We start from the raw sequence: 22,464 nt of genomic DNA on the forward strand, positions 1-22,464 counted from the left end.
TCCCCCCGTCGTTTTTAATCCCTTAGAAATGACAACGTTTTTCGGGCGCCTTGATTTACGATACGGAGCGAAAGAAAATCTGCCCGGTGTGAACGGGACGAAAGCGAAGCAGAACCGATTTGCTGCAAATTGCCAATGTCCGTCAACAAAATAGAAGCCCTGCAGCTTTAAACCGCCGTCCCTCCCACCCCTCTCCAAATATCTTCTATTTAACAAGCAGTGAAAAGAAATAAAAAGGCGCTTTTGTACGCCTTCCTTTTGGATGGTGACAGGAAGCTGAAAAGACACAAATGAACATGAAAATGGGAACAAAGTGCCAAGCTTTCAATGGGAATGCCTGACGGCTATTTGATATGCGCACTCGGCAAATACAAGCTTAAAAAGACTGTGGTTGCTGCTCCCAGGGAAAATAAATAGCAGCATCGGTCTTTAAAATTATAATAAAACGATTAGGTTCGTCGACGTCCAAACAAGTGCGTCCTGTTCCTCTCCACCTGCTAGCGAGTGACATTTGTATTTTGAGACAACACGTTGCCTTAGAAAAAGACGATAAACCTTGTTTAGATTGCTACGCCAAATAACCTCCCCCACCACGGTGCCTTTCAGTCCCACGGTGAAAAAAAAAGATAAACAGAATAGACAGACGAGCGAGAAGGGCCAGTCCTGCCTTTCTTTTCATAGCTTCCCATGCAAACACTAAAAAAGGGAAGCATCTTTTGAGACAATCGATTCACCGATAAAGTAGATCAAAAATAACCACGCGTCTATAAAATCGCATCGCCCAGCAAACCTTAGAACAGCGAGACCTTCAAATTCACTGAATCACTAATTCACTTCCGTAATTATTTTTTTCCATTCCGCTAACAAGGTAGCTAATATGCTGAAAATATTATTGGCCGAATCGAGCACAAAAAATAGAATTTTTCTATATATTCTTTTCGATGTGTAACGAGGGGGGACAACGATTGCTTTTACCTAGCTAGGCAAAGTGAAATGTATTGTGTTCATGCTGATTGCATGCAAAGCCCCGTCATATGTCTCTGCGATAGCTAGCTAGCTGCATTCCTTCCTTTGTCCAAAGCAAAATAGCCAGCCAGCTCTTGATTTCCATCTTGTCCCCCCCTCCATTTTTTACACAATGCATTACAGTTTTTAATCTGGCAGGAATCCAGTTATTGTTTTATTAGACGTTTCATTATTGTTTTCTCCTAAAGATAAGCCTTCTGAAATGAACGTGAATAAATAAAGCACTTTTCCTCCCCCCATGCACGACTACTCACCGACTTGCAGTACGTTGTCTACGCAGCCACTTTCAAGCAAAGCGATACCCCGTCGGAAAGGCAACCGAGTCTCGTCGCTGTTTTCCCCGGCTGCTCCACTCTCCTCCCCGCCCGTGTTGAAGGACGAATACATGCAGATCTCCCGTTCGCTCCTGGGGAATGACCAGTACACGATCCTCCTCTGGACGGGCTCCGGAATCCTTTCAAAGCGCTCCTCCACCCTCTGAAACGGCCACTTCTCTGCTACTTTCCTCGCAGCGATGTCCAGCAGGGACTCCGGGCTCTGAGTTTTGCCAGACCCCCCTTGGGCAGTACCCTGACCGCCACATAAGGCTCCACCAGCCCTCTGTCCCTGTCTGCACGCCGGATTATAGCCGGGTCGGCAGCAGAGCCGTTTAGCTGGGGGTTGCTGAACGCGCTCCGCCATGATCGCACTGCTTTAGCTGTACAGCCAGTCACCGTACCATATAAACGGGATAAGGAAGAGAAAAGGATACACTTTGGTCGATTGTTCGCCGAGTATGGGCAGCGTGACCTTATTTGGTAAAGTGGGCGGCCGCTCGACGTGTTGTCAAATCCTTTGTGTGGCCAAATTAAGAAAAGGGGGCGGTGCTTTGGCCGGCTGCCAATACCTTTGCCGTGCTAAAAAAGGAGTGAAAGGCGGAATTCCCGAACGTCGGCAAATCCTATGTGAAGCCATCCGGCACAGAATAGGAGGAGCTCCGATGACTCGAAAAACTTTTAAATTCTTATTGATTGAGTTTAGCAGCGGAGCTTTAATCTATGGGCGGTCCCCTACCCCCAGCACCCCCGCCAGGCGTGAACGACTGCTTTGACTAAGGAGGTCTAAGATAACTCTGTTACAAAACATCCGGAGAGTCGGGAAGAGGGAGGACGGGTTTGTGGAGTTTTTCGGTGTCCGCTAAGGCTGAACGCTTTGATCTCGGCTGTCGGCTGTCAGTGGGAGGAGGGGAAAACGCGGCCCCTGAGCATTGTGACGCTTTATTTGGAATGGAATGAGGGCCTGGTCCGATTAGCGTTCGATGGCCGCCTTGCCTAGAATCTTGGCTGTACCGTTCGGGTGATAAATAAGCGAGCCGTCGAGATCTATCCCCCCACTTTCAAAGCAGGAGCACGTCTTACTGCGATGATTAACAGTATAAAAAGAGCACAATTATTCGGCAGGAAGATTTATTTCGTTGCAAGTACAATTTTACAGACGATAGATCCCGATTTATTCAGTCGTTCAGGTATAAATGGGAGCATATTTCTGTAGTATCCCGCTGTTCTGTCGAAAGAGGCAGACCTTATCAGTTCGTTCCAAATGGAGATTTGTACAGATAAAGTGATCGAACCCCAAACGTATCGTGTATCTCAGCTGGTCGTTGCTTCTCTTCTCACCGGCCTCCCAAGCTGGAGGCGTGCTTGTTTCCCCTGCTTCGTGATGTACTCGCACCATCTACTCGTCCAAGCTCAGGCGTGGCCAATTCGGAAAGTTTCTGGACAGGATGATACTGGAGATTTGGGTTAAAATGTGACCGGGGGGGGGGGGGACTGACCAACTGGGCGCCGTGGCGACTGCACGGGAGGGTGCGGTATATCCGCTGTGGATTATCGCAGGCGATCAAATATTTTAAAAACGTATCTTAAACTCTTTATTATTGATTGATCTTATAAGTTCTCGCATAACCAGTAAATAAGTCTACAAATATAGTATTTCACCGACTTTCGCAACATAAAAAATCTAAATGATCTTATTTTACGTACACATTAAAGATATAATCAAACAACTTACGGTAAATGTATATATTTACCAACTTGGTCAGCTTGGAAAAAATTTTTTTAGCTGGTTATAGACAATATTGCATCAAGTGTGCCCAATAATTTTACAAGTTTTTAAATTTTATTTCAGAAGATTTACAGTTTCACTCAAATTTGTAAGCCTGTGTTTTGAAATATATTGGGGTGTTGTAGGGGAGTTTGTAGCTATTGAAATATCAGGGGCTAAGTCAAGTTTACCCAGGGCTTGAAGGAAGGAAGATTGGCATTGGGCCTGAAAAACTGGGGTTGGGCTTGAAATACTCGGGGCTATAACCCCAAGTGATCGGACCTAATGACGCCCATGAGGTGTTGTGAGAAACAAATATTAGCACAGTATGGTTGGGAACTATAAACCAAATACTACAAATTAATGTAACTCCTGATAAAGCAGGAATTGATTGACTCCCTAAGGATTAAGCCACTGGTCAAATAAAAAGACTAAGTTCTCTTTTTATTTGGAGTGTATCTGCAAACAAAGTTTATGAGCTATCTAATCTACGTTCTTGGGTTGTTTGGCAGTCTTTTAGCCCATATTATCTTCCTTTAGCACACTATTTAAACGTGATCAGGTCCCCCCAGTAATTGCAGCATTAGCCGTCCTGCAGTAACAGTGGCAGGCCGTGATTTGCTTTTTGTCACTTTTCATCTTATTCATATTCATATTGAACAGAGCACCCTGTAAAAAGATGCTTGGAGTCCTTGCACGTCTGAAATCAATCCCCGCACTGGGTGACGGGAGAGAAAGAGATTCTCTACTGAAGAGAAATCACAAGCACTATCCTCCCCTCAGGTTAATAAAGCCTTTTCAGTACCTGTCCATTTTGCCTCTGGCTCTCTTCTCTGTCTGGCCTGGAGGTTGCTCTTGAGAGACCACAGCATTTCACTATATTGTGAGAACAAACTGCACAGTGCAGTTCAGTAAAATGAAATTCGGCCCATTTGTTGTATATGATTGGTTACTTCCCGCCCTGTTATATTTCAGGGTCAGTTTCTAGGGACAGTTTAACATTGCTCTTACCTGGGCATTGGAGTCCTTTTTCTTGCATTGTGTTACTGTTTTGTCCTGCCCTCCGCCCCCCATGCACCAATCTCTTCCGCTGGAGTTGTGACACTGGAGTACCAATGTGTTCCGAAACACACGTAACAATAAAACATGAGTCATAGTTGGGGGTGTTGTGTGGCGTAGTTCCTCAGGTTGTCGTGCAATTAGAAAGTCACTGCTTTGAATCCTGCCCTTAGCAAAGTGGTTTCATCACTGGGCCTATGAATGGGGCCCTGACCCCCCCCCCCCCCCAACTGTTCCAGGAACTACCTGACTCTACACTCTCAAAAAAATCACGTTGCTTTGGGAAAAATAATCTGCTAAGTAAATAAAATTGAAATTTTCAGTGTAGATCCTTATGGTTCTTGACCAATCCTCTGTTGTAGCCTAAGCTATGACTAGAAGAATCTAACTGAAGTCCCCCATTGCGTGTAGTACAAGCCAGAAACAACAAAAAATACGTCTGTTACTGGCAGCTATTCAGCATGACTACATACTAGTTATTGCATTTTTAACATATTTTGCTACCTATACACAGGCTTGTTAATACTTGCTAGGACAAACCCAGTCTTAGTGACAGAGCTGCTTCTGGATGAAGGATCATATAGGTGACTGGCACGTCTTTCCTGTTGACCTTGAATGATACCTGCCAAGTGCACTGGTGGATGTGGGTGGTGGCAGCACTGTAGGTTTGCTTTTTTATTTTATTTTCAAAGCACAACTTATGAAACCATCATCAGCATCACAGTTACCACTAGGCAGGCCAGGGGTTCTCCAGCAGAAGTTCTTAATGATGTCTATGAAGATAGAGTCAAGATTCAAGAGTTTATTTGTTATATGCACAGTAAACAGGCAGTTCCAGTGTGCAATGAACATCTTCATTCTGCATGTCCTTCCTTTAAACTTAAATACAAACTACCACAAAACAGATTAACACTATGAATTAGCTATAAATCATGAATTTCCCCCCATTATGAAACAATGTAATTAAAAGTTAATGTGGGCCAGGACAATACAACTGTTCCCAGGATGACAAATAGTAAATTGTAATTTTTCACAACACACCCTGAGTGCTTTTCCTGATAGGGATCAATGATCTCTGAATGAAACATTTTACAGACCTATTTCAATATTGTTATTATTATCTAAGACTGAGAATACAAAAGAAATTTCAAATTTCACAGGCAACATTTTTAAAGATTTTTAGTCTTCCTGTTTCCATAACTTAAAAGTCATCTCACCGTGATGCTGGCAGCATGTAGCGAAATATGTGTAGTAGCAATCTTACATTTCTTTCAGTGACAGCTGTGACTGTTGATGCCTCTTTTACAATGCAGTGGTCAGGAATGCTTAAAACCGATAATTTGCAGTAATACACATGCAGTTGTGAATTCAGTGTATGATTTCTCTTAGAGCATTGTACAAGATAAATGGTTGTAAGATGGATGGATCGATATATGACTATATATGAGTTACAGATTATATTCATAACACATATATAGGATATACAGTATATTGTATCATATTGCATATCATATTATTTATTGTCTGTTGACTGCCATGTCCTTGTAACATGTTATATGCACACAGACCTGCTACAGAAACGATTTTTCACCCTGGGACAATCTGAATTTGTGTTAATTATATATATAAAAAAATAATTATACTTCTTCATGCTTAGGAATATTCAAAAGCAACACAAATGTTATAATTGAATGATCATTCTAATTTAGCTTTGAAGTTGTGTAAATTGATTTACACTGGAGAACAGTGGCATGCGATGCATATTTTACATTTTTCATTCATCGACCTCCTGATTTTATTTTTCCTACAGAATAAAGATTTATGCTCTTATATGGTTCAGGAAAGCATTCGGCATATTCAGTTCTGCTATCAATGCCTTAATTCAGAACATCTGGTTTAAAGAAATAGAAATTATTTTTTACCCGGCACACGTCCAAGACTTCACCACACAAGGCCGGTCTCCTGAAATGAGGCAAAGCCGCTTGCAAACCAAAATTGTGCTGCAAAATTGCCAACGCTTGGCATCTCTTGATAAACCTTGGCTTGCTGTAACATTCACTGTGTTTTTGTCACTTTTGTTGTGCCTTTTTATCTATTTTATAAATAGCCATCCCGTCAAGGAAGAGTGCCAACTCAAACAGAGGGTTAGAGACTGGTTCTTCTGCTTCTGGTCAGTTCGTTCATTCACGTACCCTTCCCCTTTCCTTTTTTTCCCCATTTACATTTATTTTATTTTGAATGTGCTGGACCAGCATTAGGTTTCAATGTCCCTGCTCCATCTGTCTGGAGCTGTTTTTCCAACATGACATGGATGTGCTCTGCATGAGCAAAGCAGGTGCAATAGCATTCAGATCTCCCAGCCCCCGGAGTTCCCCCAAGGAGTCGGATTCATTTTCAGTCTCTTACTTAAGGGGACACTGTATGGTATCTCTCCCCTCAGTATAATTCTTGAAAACTGAATTTTAAGCTCTTTATGCAAATATTAGTATGATGACCCCCCCCTCCCCATTAACATAAAGGTTTAAACAGTGGCACAGATTAAACATATCATGACCAAAATTAAATCCTGGGAAATCACCACCAAATATATCTGGGCAGCTGTTAACTCGTGTCTGGCTTTCTTACTGTGACACGTGTTCTCTATATATGACAAAACTCTGGAATCAATAACTTGTGGAACATGCATCATTCTAACCTTTTACCATCCAACAATATGTTCTAGTACAACATTAACTGGACAATTTCTTTTTACAGTACTGGAGTGGCCATTCTGGGAAAAATGTAATTTAACTATATGAGCTCACATGATGATTTTGTTACTTAGCTATACTCTACGTCAATACGAAATGACCATTGACCGAACTCTGCAATCAAGCACGGGTCAAGACACTACGTTTCCTCACCTTCTCAAAAATGTTATCGCCAAGTGTGTATGAGGAATGTTCTGCAGGAAGAAAAAAAAATTTGTGTTTTGCCCATAACATTCACAAGTAGCTGCTATTTATGAGTTTACTTCAACAAATCATTCTGTTTGTTTCACAGAATAGTGGATATCCCCTAACACAATAGACTAAATAAAATTTGAAAAAAAATCCCTTTGAAATCTGGGAGGGTTAGCAAAAATAAAAATTTATTAGTACTTATTCAAAAGCCATTTAATGTTTAGGTTGGTGAAAAGGAACATGAGTTATTTAAGGGTGATATTTTGACCATACACACAGAAAATGACTGCAATTTGGTTTTTCATTGAATGACAATTCTGTAAGAATGCATGTCTCTAAACCGAAATAATTCACTAAACAAATCAAACCCTAAATGACAAACAAGCCTATCAGTAGGGCATGTGACACATGGTAACTACAGAACAGGCATATTTACTGTTCAGGTACAACACTGTGAATGGGACTGACTGAACGTATTAAAAGATATTGAGAATAAAAGTGCATTTTATGGAATAACTACTTTAGCCACAACAAGCTGGTAATCTTGGGCATCCAAAAACGCTCTGATAGGGGTAGCTCTTATTACCCGATATCTGAATAGCTTTCCTGCTTGTGGTGGATATGCTGCATTCTTATTGGTCATCATATAATTGTTACGGTGCCCCCTTGTCAGCTGCTAGCAGTTTGTAACGTCGTTGAATGCATACAGGCTTCATACTGTCTATTCAGTCTCTCCTAGGGCAACCTCTGATGTGGGATCTTTTATCATCTCTGAAGCAAAAATACTACTACAACTACTACTACTATTATTGATGATAATAATAATAATAATAATAATAATAATAATAATAATGATAATAATAATAATAAAATATGGTCGGTTGCAATGAATTTTCCCCTTGTTACAATAACTGTTACAGTTCGGTCCCGGTATTATCCCAAAATGATTTTCACCCGAATGCACCGGAAAACACACCGGAACAAAGGCGGAGATGAATCGTTCTTGTTTAATATCATTTTTTTATATATATAATTCTACCAAACAGGAACTGAAGGGGGCTCTGAATCAAAACATTTCAATAATTCGGTACTATAAAATATGCTACCTTGTCTGTCGTGTATTTGTAACAACATTGCTTGATATTTAACATTGTTTTAATGTCAGAAGATCGTGCGCATTAAAATACTCCAAAAGCAATGAACTCGTACCTAATACGACGATTTATTATATGCAACGGATGAATTTTGAGGAAATATCGGTATTCTCATTTTCCGTAGAAGCCTGAATATGTTAGTCTATGAGATTGTAGGTCAGTTGCTGAGGGTTATATTTGATTTTCCAAGAGACATTGCTTTCGCTGTGGTAGATAAACAAAATCCACCAGTAAAGGTATTTTAAAGTTTAATAAAAAGTAAGAACTCGGACTAAAAATGTTCAAGTATTATTATAATTCGTGGTGTGTTTTAAATAGTTTATTATACAGGATGAACAGCTATATTTGCAGTTTTTCCTCCATTTTGGCCGCCATTACGCAGTTATTCGGTTAATTTCTTGGATTCATTTAGTTTATCATATGAAATCTTAGTTGCAAATCTGCGTCATGTTATGGAAATGTGTTAAATGTCACGTCACCCCAAGTAATTGCCTAGGTCCAGTTAGTTCAAGTTGGCAACGTAGTGTTTTAGCATTATGCCTCCATGCTCATCCAATGGCAACCGTAACACAATAACTTAATAGAAAAATAACATCTAGGAAAACATTTTAAAAGCGTGTGTCGTCCAGCTCAAACGTAATCGAGGCTTGAAACGTAACACCTAATGCAAGATTAACATTTTAACTTTGGTTGATTGGTCAAATTTCACCTGGCTATGTGAGACCGTCATGCACTAAATGTCATGCATGCTGCCCCCATTCTCAAGTGTAAAATAACCATAGCTGTGGCGTGGTGGTACTCTGTTTGGCTGAATCATTAATTCTACAAGTTATAGAATCTCACATTAAACAGCTGTGTTTGGTAAACAACATCTGTAAGACCTATACCACATTCTGTTTGAATTGAGAAAAACTAAATAATTATGTACTTTCTTTAGGTACCAAACTATTTTTTTCTGATCAAAGGCGTTGCTAATTCTACGTACCATAGCGCAAAATGCAAAAAAAGCTAAAGTAATTTCAGAAGTGATACTCTGCGTATCTTTAAAGCGTTAGACTTGATACCGAAAGAAAACTCCATTTCCCATCAGAACGAGGTACGATGACGCATTACGTGCAGGTCACTTCCGTGCGTACGGTGAACGTACTGAGGGCGAGTGCTGTAAGACCGAACTTCCATTCTTCCAGACTGATTTTGGTGAATATTTCATTACAATTGTTTTTTATTTTGACATTTGCATTTATTGGAACATAGTGTACTTCATTAACACGAAATCTACGTAACGCTGGCTGTAATGGTTTTGTAGAAATATGGAAATGCGGGAAAAAGAATTGTATAATTTTAAAACTAATTTAACCATCTCGTAGCGTGTAGGGACGAGTCTTGTTTCAGATAATACCCTAATTCTCAAATTAAAACAGCCAGCCAACAGGTTTATTAGCAAACTTAAGTCTTTTTTTTGCATTAAACGACAGGCTTCCTTTGGTTTACGTAAGAAGCTATGTATGCTAACTAGTTCTGCATCGATTCACATATAGGAGACGCTTGTTACACGGATAACGTCGAGACAAGGAAAAATCTGAATATATTGTATTCAATGCTACTGGTGTCATTGTCAGGAATCAATTGCGATTTTATATTTAGGAGTTAAATAAGAATAGTAGTTTTACAATACGCGCTAGACATCGTGTTGATTCAAAAGCAGAACACATCGACAGAGAATGAATTCCATCTTTTTCCGGGAACGGATGTAAAACGTGCCATGCATAACAAACCACATCTTCCGAATATAACGATACAGATGAAATGTGGAAAAACTGTCTTGAACTCTAGTTTCATCTACTATGAAATTCCTGTGTTCCTTGCTTAGTAATAACAAAGAGAGGTCTCTCACACTGTACAGCCTATTTTTGGTGTTCTTAGACATCCACATGAGTGAGATTTGTTTCTCAAAAGGGCAGATTAGGAACCTAAGACTAATTGGCAGCCAAACCTTGTATGCACTGTCTGAAATAAATGCCTGAGTCATTACCTTGGTGCAGTTCTGGGAGAATGGGGAGGGGCAAAATCTGTCTTTTTTTAGTATTAATGTGGAAACTTCTTACAGTTTACAGAAATACAGTTTGACTGTAACAAATTATGTCATGATAATTGTATTAAATCTTTAAACCATTATTCATTCAAATTCTTGTAATATATCAATCTAATTTAATGAATGACTTGTGCATTTTAGGGTTGATTAGCTAAAATATCAAAGATGTGTATATTCAGATATGACAGTCTGGCCATTTTCTTTGTGTGTTAATTGGAAGGAGGGAGCAATGTCTGTATTGCTTGCTTTGTTGACTAGTAACAACACACAGGTGTATAGCCTTCCTGTGATTGAACAGCGTTCAGACAGGTAAGCCATCTTGGTCACAAAAGGCATAATGTCTTTTTGCTGTTTAAAGCCATGATGGCAGGACGCAGGGCATGGAATGCACTGGGAGGAATAGGCAAAGCACTCTCAAAAGCTGGCTCACTGCCCTTCATTCCGACCTGCAGATACCCCGTGCTGGCGGCTGCTGGGGGTGGGAGTGTGCAATGGGATCATTTCTGCCAGGTGTTTGATGGGCCCACACTTTCGGTTCATCTCACACACTCACTCTGCTTCTCTCTCTCTTCCTTCCCCCATGTCTTTTACACTTCCTTCTCGAGAACAAATTCCTATTGCCTGTATAACTGATCTTGGTGTAGTTATCCAAATGCCAGTTGTACTCATGTAATTTGATTTGTGTTCTTGTCACATTTTTTTGTCAGTGTACTCTGTGTCCTTCAGAGGTTTCCATATGCTACTTGATATACCACTGGCACATTGTGGTTTTGGGAAGCTCTTTTTTGGCCTTATCATGACAGAATACTAATATCACTGACCCTATGTACTAGGGCTGCACAATTAATAGTAAAAAAACGTGATGATCAGCTGGATCTAATCCAGCAAGCGTTCAGGACTACTTTTCCCCAGAGAGTCTCAAGCTAATTCTGCATTCTCTTTTAAGGGCGCTTTCTTACCGTGCCAGGTACTTTACTGTTGGCCGAATGACATCACAGCGCGAGGCGGGTATTTTGTACTGAATTTGAAAAATGACTGTAGTATGTTGTATGGTTGGCCAATGGGCGATTATTAATATCGACATCGCATGTTGTGTATGTGCATTTCTTACTTCGCCAGTCAGCAAGATTAAGATCAGGCCTTTTCTTACTTTCAATTATGTATACAGACATTATAGCGCAGGGAGTTTGTTTTGCCAAAACATTTTTACGCTGTCATAGGAAAAAAAATTATCAAGTTTTGCCATTTTAATTACTCCTTTTCAAGATTATCTACTATATGTTTAAAAATCAGTTTCAAGTTTACCTTACTTTTGCATGAACACTGCATGCGTTTGCTGAGACAGTCACAATCATTTTCATCCTTGCTGTTTAAATCACTTGTAGATGGGTTTTTGAGAAATTTGTTGTTTTATAAATACCCCAAGAATGATTACAACAAAATCACATTGCAATACTTAGAAATTTTCCAATACCGTGGTGCCCTAGTATATTATACAAAATACTTTATTTCTTTTTATGCTATTCTGATCTTTGCTTCTTCTAACCAGATTGCAGTAAAAGCTTGGGTCATTTTGTTTGTTAACTCATCTATTATCCATCCATCCATCCATTTTCTAAACCGCTTATCCTATTGGGTCGCGGGCGGTTCGGAGCCTATCCATGAGGCAATGGGCATGAGGCAGGGAACAACCCAGGATGTGGGGCCGGCCCATCGCAGGGCACACTCACACACCATTCACTCACACATGCACACCTATGGGCAATTTAGCAACTCCAATTAGCCTCTGCATGTTTTTGGACTGTGGGGGGAAACCGGAGTACCCGGAGGAAACCCCACAGCGACATGGGGAGAACATGCAAACTCCACACACATGTGACCCAGGCAGAGACTCGAACCCGGGTCCCAGAGGCAACAGTGCTAACCACTGCACCACCATGCCGCCCCTCATCTATTATTATTTTTATTATTATTTTTTACCTTGTTTGTCATTGTTTTCTGAGTTTACAACTGATTTCAAGACTGATTTCAAGGCTATTTTCATAACCTTTCAACAAAGAAAGCATTTCAAATCCCACCCCACTGGAACTTGATACTGAAACTTTTGGTATGGCTGTTTTGGTTACCCTAAATGATTGGCCAATTGAGCATTTACTCTCTGTTGTCAGACGTTGATATGCCAGTCATTACAAGATAATTGTGATCTCAATTCTAAGCAAAAGAATCGCAATTCACATTTTTTTCCCAGAATCGTGCAGCCCTACTGTGTACCAGACAAATAAGTGCAAATATCCATGTAGTTGCCAACATACTGTACAATCTGTACAGTTCTGTGGTTTTTAACTAGGGATGGAAATGGGGGAAGTCCATGCCCTTCATACACTACTGTTACTTGCACATTCTTGAAGTTGAATTAGTTTATTCGTTGCTTCTGTGAAAATACAGCTGTAAAAACAGGTTACACTGTACAAGATAGAAATCTTTTTGAGTAAGCTTGGATGAAGCTAGTCTGCTGAGATATGTGTTGGAGAAAGGAAGGCTGTGCCTGTAGTGTCATATTTCAAGTGCCCTAACCAATGGGAACATCTTCCCTGGCTGCATTCAGGTTCCCGATTGGTGGACGCTGCAAGGAGAATGATTGACGTGAAGGAATGGGCACAGTACGTGGTGGAGTGGGCCGCCAAAGACCCCTACGGTTTCCTCACCACCGTTGTCCTGGCGCTCACACCCCTATTCATCGCCAGTGCCCTGTTGTCGTGGAAACTCGCCAAGATGATCGAGGCCAGGGACCGGGAACAGAAGAAGAAGCAAAGGCGGCAGGAGAACATTGCCAAGGCAAAGAGGCCAAAGAAAGACTGAGGTGCTCAGGAGCTGGAGTGGGGAAGTGACTAATGCTGTGTTTGCCTCTGCCTCCAGAACCCCACCCTCCCACCACCCACTCCAGAGGAAGGGGCCACAGTCCTAATAATGGCTCGCAGGTTTTAGACAGAAGTGGTTTAACAGCACAAGCTCTGTGGAGCCACAGTGGAGAGGAGTATCACTTACAGGCAGAGAGGGGAAAAGGGTGCATTTTTCTGCAAGAATCTCATTTGCAGAAATCTGTAGTCTTTGTATAGTAGTTCAGCATTCCATTAGTTTCAGAAGTTTGTTCTGTTCCCCAAGGTGCCCTATACAAGTTAACCCATTAATGAAATACTTCAAAATAATGTGTGTTTAATGAAAGATTTTTTTATAAAGATGCTTGGAACACAACCTTGCCATCACTGTTTGTGGTTTGAGTTCAGATACTGATGTATTATACAAATTTGATTCATGAAAACAAAACATCTAAATCAGTCTGGGAATCAAGGTGCTATATACCAGGTCCAAAGTTAACTTGTACTCCAGTGCGTCGTCCGTGAATGTTTATACCACTAAATACCCGCTCTGATTGACAGCTTTTTCATATGGTTGTATGTGATAGATACAAGTTTGAAGACAAGGCTGTAGAATGCAGGACTATGATCACCTGAATATATCAACCATGTCAGCCCACTGAAGTTAAGTAACCTCTCCTCTGACAAATGGTCATTAGAAAATCTTTACCACAGAGTGAATGGCCATGGTCTTTCCATTAGATTGTGCCTATTTATGTGGCAGCACTCTACATCTATGGCTTTTATCTTTAAAAATAATGTAAGACCGTATTTCCTGGAGAGGAGTCATCTGAGTGTTTACTCTGAAATCAGTCTGTTGCGTCTCAAGATCAATGCCCTCAATAAATGTTTTTGTGCACACACACAATTACAAACAGGTTGTTATGCTACTGCTTGTATTTTTACGTCAATATTACAACCCCTTTTCCAAAAGTTGGGACACTGTAAAAATGTTAATAAAAACAGAATGCAGTGATTTGCAGAGCATATAGACCCATATATCAGACAACATATCAAATGCTGAAACTGAGAAACTGTTTTATGACAAATATACGCTCAATTTGATTTTAATGTGAGCAACGAATTTGACAAAAGTTGGGACAGGGGCAACAAAAGACTGGAAAAGTTGTGTGATGCTAAAACAAAACACCTGGTTGAATATCTCACTACTAATTAGGTTAATTGGCAACAGGTCAGTAAGATGACTGAGTATAAAAAGAGCCTCAGAGAGGCAGAATCTCAGTGCAGCGAGGATGGGGAGAGGTTCACCACTGTGGAAGACTGCGTGGGCAAGTAGTGCAACAATTTAAGAATAATATTCCTCAGTTTAACACTGCAATAAAATCACCACATAATATTAAAAGATTCAGAGAATCCTGAGATATCTCTGTATGCAAGGGACAAGGCAGAAAAACTAGTACTGGATAGCTGTAATCTTCGGGTTCTCAGGTGGCACTGAATTAAAAGCAGACATGATTCTACAGCTGAAATCACTGCATGGGCTGAGGAACACTTCCGAAAACCATTATCTGTGAACAGTTCATCGCTGCATCCACAAATGCAGGATGAAACTCTTTGAAGCAAAGAAGAAACCATATCTAAACATGATCGAGAAGCGCTGCTGACTTTGGGCCAAAACTCATTTAAGATGGACTGAGGCAAAATCAGAAAACTCCTATATTCTAACAAATCAAAATTTAAAGTTCTTTTTGTAAATCATGGATGCCCGTGTCTTCTGGGCTAGAGAGCAGAGGGACCATCCAGCTTATCAGTGGACAGTTCAAAACCCAGCATTCGTGATGGTGTGGGGGTTCACTGGTGCCCATGGCTTCGGTAGCTTGCATATCTGGGAACACACCATTGTTTTTGAACAATATATACAGGTTTTGGAGCAACGTATCTGGTCAATATCTTCTTCATTGAAGGCCTTGTATATTTCAGCAAGACAATGGCAAACCGCATTCTGCACGTATTACAACAGCATGGTTCTGTAGTAGAAGAGTCCCGATGTTAGTGGCCTGTCTGCAGTCTGGACCGGTCTCCCACTGAAAACATTTGGTGCGTAATGAAATGCAAAATACGACAAAGGAGACCCCGAACTGTTCAGTAGTTGAAATCTGATATCAGGCAAGAAGGGGATAAAGTTTCATTTTCAAAACTATAGCAACAGCTCTCCTCAGTTCCCAAACTTTTACAGAGTGCTGTTAAAAGATGAAATGTCTTGCTGACATCAAATTCAGCATATATTTGTAATAAAACAATAAAATTTCTGTTTCAACATTTGCTATGTTGCCTTTGTTCCATTTTCGATTAAATATGGGTTTATATGACTTTTACATTGTGATTTTTTTTAACACGCCGTTGTAGTTTTACAGAACAGACAATATTTACAGCCATTCTTATAGCATTTATTTTTTTGATGTGGCTCTCTTGTTGGGTGCCCAGGACCCGGGTTCGAAAGTGCTACCAGTGCTGATAGGATCTTCGCTCGGTTTAGTCTGACGGAAGTGTTTGGCAGAAGCGTGTCCTTCGATGAGCGTCTGCGTGGAACGTGCCACCAGACCCTCTGCATACTCCTGGGCTTGCAGGGTGGAGTCTCTCTCCTCCACTTCACGGGCTTTTTGTTTGATCTGCTCCCTGTAGAGTTGGTTCCTCTCCAGCTCCTGCTCAGCCCATAGAGTGTAAAAGAGTGCAAATGTTGGATATCAAAGGAAAAATGACACCGTCTTTTACTTAATGCATTTACACTTGCAGTCTTGCATGTCCTGTATCCTTTCCATGCCAGCCATTACGATTAGTAAGCAGAGGGAGGGATGGAGCTGCAGCATCGCTCCAGAGTGGCTGGATGCTCACACCTCCATGTCAGGTGTCCCGTGCACCTGCCACAGCTCTGCTTGGGTTGTGACAGTGCCCCAGCCGCTATCTCAGATATGCAAGTAGAAATCTATTCCTGGTGGTTACACAGCACAGGTCTGTTTTGTGAATTTGTAAGTGAGCATAATACAATTGTCTCCGCTGCGATATGGAGGTTGGCAGGACTGATCTAGGGTAGACTGGGCCTTACCTCCTTCTGTTTTCATACAAAAGTGAGTCACCAGCCTTTATTTCTCTCTGTATATCCATTTGGGCGCAGTGATTGATTTCACTGATGCGCTTCTACAGTAACCCCCTAGAATGTACAATGAGGACCATAAAAAGCTTCCTGAAGGCCTGCGGTAAACATGTGCAATTAGGTGTCATAGCCACACATTGAGAAAGAACTGGGCTACTTCTGGTGTTGCGTAGACAGCAGACAGAGACTGATTAGCAGATGCCCATCCATGTGTGCAGAATCTACACCGATTTATTTATTTATTTTTTTAACTTAAGCAGGTTAGGCAACCCAAAAGTCAAACATTTTGCCATTTCTTCCCTCATTGCTGTTTATTATAATCAAAAGGCCAGATTGAGCATCTCTGTAGTTGAGAGACTGATAAAAAAAAACCCAATTCCAATTAAACAGGTTTTCATATGTGTTTCCTTTGAGGACTAAAGCACAAAGATGTTTAGCTAAGTTGGAGATGAAACTGGCTGCTATTTTCTCCTTACCAGGTTCCTAACCATCTGCTTCCTGTTACTGGTTTTAGATCAGTTAAACCCTAATTGGATAAATAGTTATAATGGGTGGGTGTTTGGTTATAAACATGGATGAATAATGGGAAAGGTCCTTTTAATTAGCATCCGTATCTCAATGGAGCAAGTACTTTACGGGAGTCTCGATGGCACAACTGACAAACTGAGCCATGTCCTACAGTGGGGATCCAGGTTTGAGCCTGGCTGCTTTCGTCCTCTGTGGGGAGAATGCAGACAGACAGCACAAAATCGGCCACTTTGCCCCGTGTGTGGGTTAGATGGCTGCCTTTCTCTCTCATCTTTCTACAGTGAGGTTTAGTGTTGACCAGGTGACTACTGCACTGTGAGTGGAAAAAAGTTTTAGAGGACAGCAGTGTTAGCTTGATATGTTTCCCCATGCAGCCTGTAGCATGACCAGCTTCGCCGACATCACTGCTGAGTTAACACAGACATAGTGTGTCGAGGGGGCGACCAATGAGGTAACCAGAGAAGAGAGAAGTAGGTGAAGTAAGTATTTAAACAGAAATGGCCACGAGTAGTTTAAAAATAAAAATGTGATACAAAGTGTTTGACTGGGACCACTATAGCCACACTGACGGCTGACCAATTGGAGACATATTTCTCAAGAGAGCACCCAAATAAAGAGAGACCTTCAAAGCAAAGTTCTTCTGAGCTAGGCTCAGCCTTTGGATTTTACTGTGCTTCAGATCTGGTCCACATTAGCCCAGTGGGCCTCACAGCCACACTTTCGAGAGAGGCCTTTGCAGATAAGAGTGTAGCTGAATAAAGAAAAAGAAAACAAATGCTCCTTTTCATCAAATTTTATAACCCCTGCATGATCTCGATCGATGGCTCACCTACAAGGACTTTGATTGTGTGCCAAAGGGGGAAGGAGGGTGGCTCGTAAAACGATAGGAATATCATCAGTCAGAGCGCTGGAGCATGATCCAGGAGGCTGAACGTATTTATTTACTATAAAACATGTGCCGAACAGTCGCCACCGGGAAGAGCAAAGATGGGGAGAGACGCTGCCATGGAGCCAACAGCCGAGAGCTTATCTTATCAAAGCCGCGCGTGGAACAATCAGACATTGTGTTTCTTGTTCCTGTCAGAGAGGTTCTGAGCTCGGTTGCACTTTGGAGAGAGTTGCAAGCGAGCAAGTGCTGCTGGGCCTGTAATTTACGGCTAGTAGGGGGTTAGAAGCTGTCTTTAATCTGAGCCTCACTATGAAATAAGGATTCTATTTACACACACAGGCTTTGACCAGTCCTGGAATAGGTCCATCAGATTCTTAGAAGAAACACCGAGGTAGAGGAGGCAGCGTCGACATTTGCAGCTGGAACAGTTGTTCAGGTCTCTCTTTGTCCTCTTTCTTCTTGCTCCCTGTAGATTCGGCGGGCTTATTACGATGCCGTGAGGCACACCTTTTCAGATGAAAGCCCGGAAAAGCAGGTACCAATAACCCCTGTGCCCTTGTTATTCCCTAAAATGTCAGCTTGCATAGAAACCAGATGAAACAGCGCATTGGGATGCCACTGGCCGCAAGGTTCGAAATTTTAGCTGTCAGTCTCGTTTGCTGGTTCCTTGCTTTCTACCTCCAGTCTTTTAAGGTTGTCACTGGAGACGAAGCCCTCATGCCCATGTTAAACTCTACTGAATGAACACACAAAAGAGGCCTTTATGACTTAAAGGGGGCACAGAAAAACCCTTAATAAATGACAGGGGCATAAAAAAAAAATCCTTATTGGTTTAACCAAGTTTCTAGAAGTTTCAGGAAAAAAAGAGAACAGCATGGTGTTGGCAGATTCATGAGTTTGGGATAGGTGAAAAGAAACCTTGGCCACTAAGCCTTAGACTGGGAAGAAAAATACTCAGAATAACTTTTCCAGCCTGTTAATTGTGGGTTTTGCGCCAGTTGATTTGCTGACTGGGATAACGTTTCCTTTAGAATAGCGTTTCTCAACCTGGTGACCTACAGACGGTCCTCGTTTTTGCTCCTACCGGGAGCTGGCAAGGAGCAAAAATGTGGACTGTGTGGGTCCCCAAGGACTGGATTGGGAAACATTGCTTTCGAATGTGCAAGGGGGTGAAGACATGGGTCTGGTATGCACCATCTACTTATTAATTAGGATTAATCAAAGAATTCTTCCAGCCATAACCAATCTGAATAAATCACAAGGTTCTGGCAAAGCTTAAATGACAGCTGCAAAAAAGGAGGAGGTCAAGGGAGTATCTTGGAGTAATAAGGGAGTATCTTGGAGTAATAAGGCTCTCTTATATCCTCCCAGTTTTTTTCCCCTTCATTTACCACAGATATTCCAGAAATGACTGGACATCTTATAATTTGTCTTTTAAACATTTATTTTATGAAATAAGCTTTACCCTCGCCATTGCACCTGGTGCGTAGGCGATTGCTGGCACGGAATCCCAGGTAACCTACAGACTAGAAAGATTAGGCAAAAATAAAAATAATACACTCTAATCTTGGTTTACCACTGAGGTGATCAAAATCCTGGGTATCTGACTCGCTGGTCCCTGTGCCATGTGGTTTGTATGACTCCCCATGTGCCATCACTTGCATGTTTCTTGGGGCAAATTCAGGCATATGGGTTGCACATGTGAAGCTTTAATGTGTCATGCACATTACACATTCACACTCCTCTCACTGCTTGTTAAAGAAAATCTGGAAAAATCTAACAAAGCACTTTTTTTTATCGTTTTTTCTCCCAGCTGTTTGTCTTCTAGGTTCTGCTGCTGCTTCACAAATCCATGATTTGGGGTTTGAATATTAGCTCTGCCTTTGTATGTGTGCGGCGTTTGTGTGTCCCCCCATATGTCTCCCTACAGATCAAAGACATGCATGCAGGCTAACTGGCATTTCTAAATTGTCTGTAGTATGTGATTGTGTGTATGTATGTGACCTTCCATGGACTGGCATCCAGTTGAGCTTGTGGAAGTTTCATTTACACAAAAATGTTCTGAGGGCAGAACGAAAAATGATTGGTCATCTCTCTGAACAAATCAGATTGTAGACTAGGTGGGTCCGAGCAACTACAGGAGGCAGGACCGACCAATCAGATGTCTTGGTCACACCTCATCTAGTTGCTTAGACCCACCTCCTCCACAACCTGACTGGTTCTCTCTCAGGACCATCACTGAATCGTTTTTCATTCTGCCCACAGAATATTTTTGTGTAATAAACTCCCATAAAACACCAGTTGAGGGTATACCCCTGCTATGGATATGCTTCAGGCCCTCCCACACCCAGGATAGGAGTTTTAAGACAGATGTCTCTCTCCCAGTACTACAGTAAAATGACTCCTTCTCATGCTCTGGCTAGCTGTAGCTATGGAGTTCAGGTTTTCCAACATGGTGTTGTATAAGGCTACACTATAAGCAGTTAATACTTGTATAAATCAAATTTTCACAAAACAATGCCTCCTCTGTGAGGGACATGAAGTACTTCATGTACTTGTACTTATTTTGTTTTACGTTTACAGTTATGATGCATTCCTTGAGATATATCTTTTTACAGTCAGAAAAGTTGCAATGGCTGTCACTGGTAGGCCCATCTCAAGACAGATTCATCTAAGTTACTATCTTACTTATTTCATTAAAATATTCAATGCAAAATGGTCCTGCATGATATTGGAAAAAAATCATGTGATAATTTATGATATATATTGTATAAGCAAAAAAGTTGCAGAAAATTTACCTGAAATCAGCTATAGCTAAATAGAACTTATCTGCCAATAGAGTCCATCAGATAAGTTGTTGCCACAAGTTGTGCTGACGAAGCATTGATGATCACTTGCTTTTGCTCAATATTGCCTCTATGGAATCCAAAATATTTCCATTCTGCGGAAGGCAAATGATTTTTCATGACCAGGTCTTATTCGCTTTTCTCCTGCTCACTCATTTGTGTTAAAATTCTCACAAATGCGCTACACTGCTTATGAGTGAGTGACAGAATGGATGAGAGATATGAAACCATAATCTTATTGAAGAACAATCATTAAAATTGAAAAAAGGTCACCAATGACTGAGTAAAAATGTTTCAGCGAAACTCACTCATGATCTCCATTCGGCGAACTTTTGAAAATATCATAAATCACGGTATAATGTCTGCATGGTATGAAAAATTAGATGCCCACCCAAGCCTAATCTCAAGCTCTGATCAAGCTGGTCCTCGCAATATGACAGCTGCATGTGCATCACATGCGATGTCGGTATTAACATTGCACATCGTACAGGCCTAGTGAAAAGTATAAATATTTTCATTCCTGTTTTTTAATACCATGCAGTTTAGTAAAATTTAGAAATTGTTCACAGATCAGACAATTTATGATGTTTAGCTAAACTATATATGACCATGTTTTTACGTTGTACAACTAGTTGATTTTATTAATGAAATGGAAGTGTTTTGGGTGGCTTGGTAGCTCAGCTTCACCCAGCTTTCCTCCCAGTACTTTGGTTTCTTCTCACAGTCCAAAGGTATGCAGCTAGACTAACTGGCATCTCAAAGTAGCCTGCAGAGTGTGTGTGTGTGTGTGTGTGTGTGAGAGAGAGTCTGTGCCCTGAAATGGACTGGCATCCTATCCAGGGTGTTCCACCACCTTCTGCTCTCTGTTGCCTAGACTAGAAGATGGATGGCTGAATGCTCTTTTCCCTGCTCTGTCAAAAAACCTCGCTTTGGTGCATTGTTCTCTTGAGTTTCAGAAGGAACATAAAAAAGAAAAAAAAAATCCCAAACTCTGGCTGATATCTGGACACTCCAAAAGAACACAAATCAAACTTGCATGCCTGCTCCAGAATGCTCAGCCAACTCCTTGACTTAAATTCCCAAAGAATCAGACATGCATACCAGGACACTGACCTAAATATACAGTAGCACTGATGCCCATGCCACACTGGTGAAAGGATGACATTCAGCAACACTGCACTGAACACTGTCAGAATGTGAACTCTCTGGAACAACACAGCTGACCAAAATATCCCTTCTATTCATTGTTGGCTGTGGGCATCAGGCCAGTGTGTAACTAAATGGGTTTGGGATCCGTGCCCCTGTCCAGAAGGTCATGGGATTGACTGTGTGTTTCATGTAGGACCTTTAATCCCAACTGATCTGGGGGTGCTGCTTGACCTGTGCTGTGACCCCAACCTTTTTTCGCTTTAGACAAAAGTTTCTGCTAAACAAGCGAGCATAATTTAAACATTAAAACAGGATGGTCAGGTTGAGGTCTTGAATGCTGCTCTTATTGCCCAACAGCTAAAACGGTTTACAACTGAACATTGTAGTTGATAAACCTTCACTGCCTGGTCAGTTTCATAACACAAGAAATATACAAGCATAAATCAGGCTAGTCAGATTTTACTAGCAAATCAATAATTGCCATTGACACGTTATGAATTCTGATGATGCACTGAGTGATGCACATGACTATACATAGTTAATAACAATAAGTACACATTATGATAGAATTAACTTCTAGAAATTTCCATATATAGTTCTGAGGGCAGAACTATATATGGAACCCGGCCAAGTTATAGTTCCACTATAACTTGGCCGGGTGTCACTTGAC

The 22,464-nt window shown here is 41.2% G+C and overlaps 3 protein-coding genes across 6 annotated transcripts in view; 1 reads left to right on the forward strand and 2 right to left on the reverse strand.

The window, feature by feature from the left end:
- Positions 1 to 1,760, reverse strand: part of zswim6 (zinc finger, SWIM-type containing 6) — a 52,355-nt gene extending 50,595 nt beyond the window's left edge. For both annotated transcript variants that reach the window (XM_048984487.1, XM_048984497.1), the window contains exon 1: positions 1,281 to 1,760. In XM_048984487.1, coding sequence (XP_048840444.1) covers positions 1,281 to 1,707 — 427 coding nt within the window. In that variant the 5' untranslated portion in view covers positions 1,708 to 1,760. The remainder of the gene's footprint in view (positions 1 to 1,280) is intronic.
- Positions 1,761 to 12,754: 10,994 nt separating this feature from the next.
- ndufaf2 (NADH:ubiquinone oxidoreductase complex assembly factor 2) overlaps positions 12,755 to 22,464 on the reverse strand; it is a 37,779-nt gene continuing 28,069 nt past the window's right edge. For 2 of the 3 annotated variants that reach the window (XM_048978356.1, XM_048978350.1), the window contains one exon: positions 15,657 to 15,933. In XM_048978356.1, coding sequence (XP_048834313.1) covers positions 15,679 to 15,933 — 255 coding nt within the window. In that variant the 3' untranslated portion in view covers positions 15,657 to 15,678. Of the gene's footprint in view, positions 15,934 to 22,464 lie in introns of all 3 variants that reach the window. The other variant, XM_048978344.1, reaches the window with a different exon arrangement.
- smim15 (small integral membrane protein 15) lies at positions 12,990 to 14,147 on the forward strand. Its single transcript, XM_048978369.1, has one exon. It carries the CDS (start codon positions 12,990 to 12,992, stop codon positions 13,212 to 13,214), a length of 225 nt encoding a protein of 74 aa, XP_048834326.1. The 3' UTR covers positions 13,215 to 14,147.

Source organism: Brienomyrus brachyistius, chromosome 2 (assembly GCF_023856365.1).
Source record: "Brienomyrus brachyistius isolate T26 chromosome 2, BBRACH_0.4, whole genome shotgun sequence".
NCBI lineage: Eukaryota > Metazoa > Chordata > Actinopteri > Osteoglossiformes > Mormyridae > Brienomyrus > Brienomyrus brachyistius.

What these genes read in the sequence shown, in the direction of transcription:
- smim15 (XM_048978369.1), top strand. Translation starts at nt 12,990, where the DNA reads ATGATTGACGTGAAGGAATGGGCACAGTACGTGGTGGAGTGGGCCGCC.